Here is a 7,990-nt window from a genome sequence, read left to right on the forward strand (position 1 = left end):
CTCGGTTTCCCCAATTGCCATGTAAGCACACCACGCCACAGGGGTCTGTGGTTCTTAGGGGTTGGGACCCAATTAAAATTTTTGAGTGTGGGGTCCACAAAGTAGCATATGGGGTTTTCCTTGGGAACCACAGACATCATTCTACGGCCAGCAGAAGGAGGGTCAGTCAAGGCCTTGGCCAACTGCCTCAACTCTGGTACTCGATGCTTTGTGGACTGTCCAGGCTGGATTCTCGCCGGACCCCTCGTTTGCCTAGATAGAAACAGGGAACCTTCCATTCAGTTGAGGGAACAAGAGGCTTGGAGAGGTGACATAACCAGAGCTGGTCTCCAGTTGGGGTGCAGTGGAGGGCTGCCAGGGTGCTTGTATCAGGGCCTATCAGCAGCTGTTGCCTGGGTCCACTTCTCTTTCCCAGACCTACACGGCTGTGTACTACGTCTTGGCTGACCTCATGATGCTGACCCTGTACTTCCATTACAAGTACAAGAACCGGCCTTCTCCGTGTGAGTGCAGGGGTCACTTTGGGTCAGGCTCTGCTGGCCTTGGGAGGCCTGGGACCTGAGTTGGAGTGGGCCGAGATGGAGACATATACAGATCAAGCTGCAGGGAGACCCCACTTGCTCCTTCCTCTCTCTGGTTCAGAACCAGAAAGGAGGGTGAGTCATAGAACAGACCCCAGGACAGAGTGCTGACCCTTCTGCCCTTGACGGTCTTTCCTTTGTGTCCCTAGGGGAAGGGTACTGTTGGATCCCCATTCTACAGATGAAGGACTGAAGCTCAGAGAGGCTAGGTCACTTGTCCAAGGTCACATAGCTACTGAGAAGCAAGGATGGGACTCCTATCCCAGGCTGTCTGCTGTCACCTAAATACCCAATCTCATCTTCTCTCCTGCCTCAATCCAGTGTCTGCCCCTATCAATTCTGTGCTCCTCTTCATCTTGGGGACAGTGTGTATCACACCACTGTTAAGCATCACTGATCCTGTGGCTGTCCCCAGGGAAGGCTTCCGGGGACGGATGCTCTTGTCTGTGGAGCCAGGCAATAAGGTAGGGGATGGGCCTGTGTTGGTAACATGGCGGGAGGGTGGGGGCTGACTCTCATTGCCCTGCGTGATCATGTAGATGTTAAGGGGCTACTCACCCCCCTGGGGAGACTGCTCCCTATAACTCCCACCAGATAATGCCCCCTTCTTCCCCGCCCCCAGCCCTTCACAAAGAAGGAGGTCATCGGCTTTGTCATCGGCTCCATCTCCAGCGTGCTGTACCTGCTCTCCAGGCTGCCTCAGATCCGCACCAATGTGAGCTTTCGGTAGGGGTGTGGGTCACGTGGAAGGAGGGCTGGCAGGTTAAGCACAGCAGCTGTTGATGTGGGCTAAGTCCCCCAGCTGGGGAAGTTGGCCCATGACCCTTGCCGGGAGGGGTGATTGAGACTGTGTCTCGGCAACACTGGAGGTCAAGTGTGAGGGAGCCGCTGAGCTGAGAAGCCTGAGAGAGCGGACAGGAGATGCTGAAGGCCCCCCTCCCTCGCTGGAGGCTTGCCTGGCAGGTGGAGTCCAGTGAGGGCTGCAGAGCTGGGGGCCAGCAGGCATAGACAGCCATGATGTCTGTGGTACTGGGAGAAGTGCTTGGAGTTGGGCCCTGGATAGGGCTGTTTTGGGTGCCAAGCCATGCTGGGCATTGGGCACACAATGAAAAGCCAGCTCAGAGTATAAACCACACAGGGCACACACACATGGACAGTTTCAATCCAGAGTCTTCCGAGCCTGGGGACAGGACTGTCTGTGTAGCCCAGATCACCCCTAACTGGCTGTATAGTCTAAGCCTGGCCTTGAACTCAGGATCCTCCTGCCTTAGCCTCCCAAATGCTGGTATTGGCCGGGCGGTGGTGGCGCACGCCTTTAATCCCAGCACTTGGGAAGCAGAGGCAGGCGGATCTCTGTGAGTTCGAGACCAGCCTGGTCTACAAGAACTAGTTCCAGGACAGGCTCCAAAAAAAACCACAGAGAAACCCTGTCTCGAAAAAACAAAAAAAAAAAAAAAACCCAAATGCTGGTATTGTAGACAAGAACCCTCTCTGAGGACCCCACCATCACCCCTTTCCCCCTAGTTCCTACGGCAGTCCACCCAAGGCATTTCCTACTCACTGTTTGCGCTGGTGATGTTGGGGAACACGTTGTACGGGCTGAGCGTGCTGCTCAAGAACCCTGAGTTGGGCCAGAGCGAGGGCAGCTACCTGCTGCACCACCTGCCCTGGCTCGTGGGCAGCCTGGGTGTGCTGCTGCTTGACACCATTGTATCCTTTAAGGTGGGTCACGTTGGCAAAGTCATGTGGGCAAGGCAGCCGCTGCTTCAGCATCATGTCCCTGTCAGTGCACCCCTCTGTCTGCACATCCACCCACCCATCGTTCATGCATTTACATATGCATCTACACATCCATCCACCCATCTGTTTGTCCATCTACAATCCAGTCTTTTATCCATCTCCATTTACCCGTATCCAACATTATCCACCCATTCATTCATCTATCCTCCCACCCATCCATCCACTCACTCACCTATCTACCTACCTGTCCGTCCGTCCGTCCATCCATCCATCCATCCATCCATCCACCCATCCACCCACCTATTCGTCCACATATCCATTCATCTACCGATCCTTCCACCTACAATCTGATCTTTCATTCAAACTGTGTTTACCCCTCCGGCCTCACCCATCACCCACCCATCCATTCTTCCATCTGTCCATTTATCCACCCATCCAACTTCCCATCCATCTGTCCATTCACCGTCCCATCTGTCCATCTACCCATCCGTCTACTCACCCACCCCCCATCCATCCCTCTGTAGCCATCAGTTCATCTGTTCATCAAGAGTGTGCACCTCTTTGGTGTGTCAGGGACCTAGCCAGGACCAGCACCATCAGAGGGCTAAGAGAGCAAGGACAGAACGCACCAAGAGCTACAGAGAGAGAGAGAGAGAGAGAGAGAGAGAGAGAGAGAGAGAGAGAGAGAGAGAGAGAGAGCGCCAGCAGGAGCATGTCACCCCTGGACTACTGTCCTAGTTTCGGGTAAACAGAGGCCTCAACAGGTGTCATCTCACCTGGGTTGAGAGAGAAGTTGATTCAGGCAAAAGCAAGGGAGCTTTTGTGCAGTGAGAGTCCAGCCGCAGCCTGTGTAAAGGCCCCAGGGAATAAAAAGGCCAGGGCACCCGTCCACGGGAAATGAGAGCTAGCTCATGAAGACACAGGTGAGCAGGCTTAATCCTGACCCCCACTGCCTCCTCACTGAGTGACACGGCGGAAACCCTCAGTCCCTAGTGTTTCTTTCCTTTTGTCTGAGTTATTAGTCGCCTGTCCCACCCCGGTAACAGCTGATGGCATCAATATCTGAGCACCCTTCCCATGGGACCCAGCACTCAGTGAGTGCTCCATCAGTGTTTGCCAAGAGGCTCAACTGGATATTATTTGGGTCCCACTTGGCAGAAAGTAGACATGGCCCTTGGCCCTTGCTAAGCCCTCATGGGATATTGTGAGAAAGGCCCACAGTGGCCCAGCCGCTTAGTGTTGTAGCAAGAAAGGCAGGGTCCTAATCCAGGGTTCCTGATGGCTGACCTGGGAGGTCAGGGTTGGCATTCAGGGTGGTGGAAGAGCAAGGGCAAGGCTCAGAGGTCCTGGCTGGCACCTGCAGATCAGGGAAGAGTGATGCGAACAGCTCCAGTCCAGCGTGTGTGCTGCGGCCTTAACGCTGCCGTCAGATCTCCGTCCAGTTCCTGGTGTACAGGAACCGCTCCGCTGCTACCGCCTCAGAGCAAGAGCCTCTCCTCCCAAGCTGACCTGTGCCCTGGATGACGGGAACCTCGGCTGCCATCCCAGGAAGAGCAAAGCGTGGGCAGTGACACTGCAGCCTCTGGACTGGGCCTAGGAGGCGGCCTGAGGGAGGCCTAGGAATCTGGGCCTGGTTGCCTCCCGTCCATGCTTGGACCTAGGACAGGTCTGGAGTTGGATCATGCTATGCCGGGACATTACCTCTCAGGTATAAGACAGCTGCTCGAGGAGCCTGTAGAGGACCCATAGCTGAGACTGCAGAAGATGGTGTGGCCACCTCCCATCCACCTACCTCAATCTGCCTGTGCACCCCAGGCTACATCCTATCCAGGGGACCCAGGGTTGTCCCTCTGACTGGACACAACCTAGTAAACGATACCTTCCAGCTGGGCCTGTTTCTGCTGCTCCTTCCCATGACACTTGGGGTCTGGGCAGGGACCCAGGGTAAGTTCATACTGACGGGGGAACCATGTCCGGTATCCATGGGTCCTTGGCTTTTGAACTTTTTATCTCTCTGCCCTACTCTAGTGGCGTGACATGGCAGTAATGGGGACACCTCAATGGGCTCCCTGCTCCTGAGGCTCAGGAAGAGGCAGATAACCAGGTGGGGTTTGGTTGGACATCCCCAGAGGCTTGGCGTGACTATGCTACTGCTCTGGCATTCTCTCCGGGGCTACATAGGGTGGGGTGGTCTGCCCAAAGCGAGGCACAATGTCAGACGTCTCCTCCTGTAGTCAGAACTCAGCAAGGGTCACCTTGGAGGTAAAGAAGAGGGACAAACTGGTGCTTTCCTGAAGAAGGTGGTGACCAGAAGCGTGGGTGGAAGAGGAGAAGAGTGGGAGACAGGGCACAGAAGTGACAAGGCCGAAAGGAAGGGAGAAAGGGTGGTTGGTTCCAGCTCACTTTGTTCCACGTTCCTGTGGGCCTCCACCTTTTGGTGACTGGGGGCAGAGAACTAGCTGCCTTTCCTGTTAGCACATACTTTTTTTTTTGTTTTTGTTTTTTTGTTTTTTCGAGACAGGGTTTCTCTGTGGTTTTGAAGCCTGTCCTGGAACTAGCTCTTGTAGACCAGGCTGGTCTCGAACTCACAGAGATCCGCCTGCCTCTGCCTCCCGAGTGCTGGGATTAAAGGCGTGCTCCACCACCGCCCGGCAAGCACATACATTATTTTAGGTCCAAAAAAGCCAGATGCATGGCCAGGGGCCACCTGACAGACAGACAGTCTGCCACCTCTGAGTGCTCTTTTAGCTTCTCTGTCTGCAGCTGCAGAAAAGAGAGGGTCGTGGCATAGACCCAGGCAAAGCACTACTGGCTTCAGGTGCTCCTTGCATCCTGGGACCTGGCTCTATGCTACTCTCCTAGGGCTGCATGGCACCTTTCCAAGTTGGGAGATCTGGGGCCTCGGTTGGCACATGACCTCAGGCACAGGCCTGAACTGAAGCTGCGTGGGCAGGAGAAGATGAAATGACAGTCTTGCCCGAGAAGCCCTCCTGTCTCTCCAGCAGGGGTGATATCCCTTCGTGGGGGGGGGGGAGTAGGGGGGTGATGTGCTTTGCCTGTGGCGAATGCCTGGCTGACAAAGGAGGTGTCGTCTCTACCCAGGGAGTCAGACCGCACCTATCTAACCCCGGTTCCTCCTCTGTTTTGGAGGCTGCTCCAGTGCTCCGTGGCGGGGTCAGAGTCTGGCGCTCGCACAGCCTGGTTATGTTCACCAGGTCTGTCCCTGGTGAGTGGTCCAGGGACTTAAGGATCTCAAGCCTGCATCAGCCGCTGGTGAGCCTTGTGACTTGGGCCAACTCCCTCAGCCTGTTCTTTCCCAGGACACCAAAAGCTGGGCTAGTGACTTTCGAGGGAGTTTAGCCATCTCCCATCTCAGGCTCCTGGGGGCAGCCAGTTTAATTAACAGGACCCTGCTGTGATAAGACCCCAGCTGCCTTTCCCTTGGGGAAATTTTGTGCGGGCTTTGGTGAAGGATGAACGTGTGTACAATGGTAGCTCTCTCTAAACAAAATAATTCTTTGGGAGAAAAACCAAACCACCACCCTGGGACCATGTGAGAACTCAGCCTCCTCCCACACAAGTTAGCGCCAGGCTCTAGAAAATGGAGATAAGTAACATTCCCTCGATAGGTGACAGTCAAGACCTGTAAATTCCTAAGGTCTGCTCAGGCTCACGGTAATGCCCATCTGGCCTCCTCTCTGCTCACTTTTAAGCTTTAATCAAATAAACCAAGCCACACAAGAAACTACAATATTCTGTAACAGAGAGTCTGATTCCTCCAAGAAAGTCCTTTTCTCAAGGTCAGGCATTTAGACAAGTCCCCGGTTCCTTCCCGCTTGCTGAAAAGGGAGACAAATTCTTCCCTTTGGCAAGAGGAACTTGTGGCCCTTCCATTAACATATGACTGGCACCTATTGCCAACGCCAGTGCTTCCTGAACCCCCATCTCAAGCCACACGCCAGCTCACGCGCCTCCTTTTTCCCATTTAATTCTATGTGCAACTGTAGCATTTAAAAGATGTGGTTTTTTTTTTTTTCCAATAAACTTGAGGGCAGCCATCCCAATTCACCCTCATATGGTGTCCATCTCCCCCTTTCCCCTTGCCACCGACTCCACGCATCCTCTCTGGAACCTGAACAGCACCACCCCCGCCACCCCACCCCAGCCCTACTCCCTTCCCGGAGGAAGCAGGTCTCCGGTATATCTTTAACTATTGTGAGACCAGCCTAGGCTACACTGGACCCTGTCTTAAAGACAACAGAAACCTAGAAATAGCAAGTGCAAATAAGGCACCAGAGCATAGCAATTTATTTTAAATAGATTCCAGAGTTTTGTGAGTTTATATAAGTCTGAATTTCATGCTTTTAAAAGAATTTATCGAAACTAAGCTTGGTCAGGCAGCAGAAACGACTCAGTTATTAAGAGCACATCCTGTTCTTGCAGACCTGCATTCTGATTCCCAGCCCCCACAGCAGGCAGCTCACAACTGCCTGTAACTCCAGCTCCAGGGGATCTGATACTCCTCTGCCCCACCCCCAAGTACTAAATAAAATTATTTATTTTTTATTATTTATTTGTTGGATTTACTTATTTGGCTTATTTGACAGGGCTTTTCTGTAGCTTTGGACCCTGTCCCGGAACTAACTCTTTTTTTGTTGTTGTTGTTGTTGTTGTTTTTTTGGTTTTTTTCGAGTCAGGGTTTCTCTGTGGTTTTGGAGCCTGTCCTGGAACTAGTTCTTCTAGACCAGGCTGGTCTCAAACTCACAGAGATCTGCCTGCCTCTGCCTCCCAAGTGCTGGGATTAAAGGCGTGCGCCACCACCGCCCGGCTGGAACTAACTCTTATAGACCAGGCTGGCCTTGAACTCACAGAGCTCTGCCTGCCTCTGCCTCCTGAGCGCTGGGATTAAAGGCATGCACCACTGCCGCCCTAATAAAATTTTAAAAATAAAATAAAACCAAATTTGGTGGCATAGGCCTTTCATCTCAGCACTGGGAAGGCCGAACACAAGTTGAACATCAGCTTGGGCTACAAAGCAAGTAAAAAGGCCGGTCTGGGCAACAAAGCAAGACTCTCAAAATTCAAACAAACAAACAAACAACTAACTAAGGGAGACACAAATTGAAGCTTAACTATAGAGCAAGCAAAGAAAAAACAATGCCAACTCGTTTGTTCTAGGGAACTGTCTACCCATCCCAGGCTGACCTTGAATTTTAGGGGCAGCTAAGGATGATCCTCCTGCCTCTGTCTCCCAAGTGCTGGAATTCCAGGCTTACACCACCACACTACAATCTGTCTTCAGTTTTACAGAAGAGAGACAACAGGGCAATAAGAAAACACACACAAAAAAATCTTTTTAAAAAAACCATCATGTGGTCTCCATGTGATTAGGGAGGGTCAGGGAAGGGCAAGGGTATCCTCAAAAATAACAACAACAAAAAATCAAGGTCATGGTTTGGGGAAGGTCAGGTTCCAGGGGCAACTCTCATAATAAATAGAAACTTATTTTTAAAAATACAGCATAATGGCTCCTATCTTCAAGATGGGGTTAGGTTCCTCATTAGGGCTACACAGGAACACCTGGCCCCACCACGTGAGGACCTGGCAGAGTGTGTCACCCCTGAATGCACGTCCCCTTAAAAGGTGGAACTCTACCTACTTCTCTCTCT

General features: G+C 52.5%; 1 protein-coding gene across 4 annotated transcripts in view; it reads left to right on the plus strand.

The window, feature by feature from the left end:
• The window catches only part of Pqlc2 (PQ loop repeat containing 2), an 11,321-nt gene extending 6,484 nt beyond the window's left edge, over positions 1–4,837 (plus strand). For 3 of the 4 annotated variants that reach the window (XM_026782140.1, XM_005352946.3, XM_026782141.1), the window contains exons 5-9: positions 416–503; positions 903–1,045; positions 1,204–1,296; positions 2,106–2,291; positions 3,752–4,837. In XM_026782140.1, coding sequence (XP_026637941.1) covers positions 416–503; positions 903–1,045; positions 1,204–1,296; positions 2,106–2,291; positions 3,752–3,829 — 588 coding nt within the window. In that variant the 3' untranslated portion in view covers positions 3,830–4,837. Of the gene's footprint in view, positions 1–415; positions 504–902; positions 1,046–1,203; positions 1,308–2,105; positions 2,292–3,751 lie in introns of all 4 variants that reach the window. The other variant, XR_001229036.2, reaches the window with a different exon arrangement.
• Positions 4,838–7,990: the final 3,153 nt, after the last annotated feature.

The sequence above is a fragment of the Microtus ochrogaster genome, chromosome 10 (assembly GCF_000317375.1).
Source record: "Microtus ochrogaster isolate Prairie Vole_2 chromosome 10, MicOch1.0, whole genome shotgun sequence".
Classification (NCBI taxonomy): Eukaryota; Metazoa; Chordata; class Mammalia; order Rodentia; family Cricetidae; genus Microtus; species Microtus ochrogaster.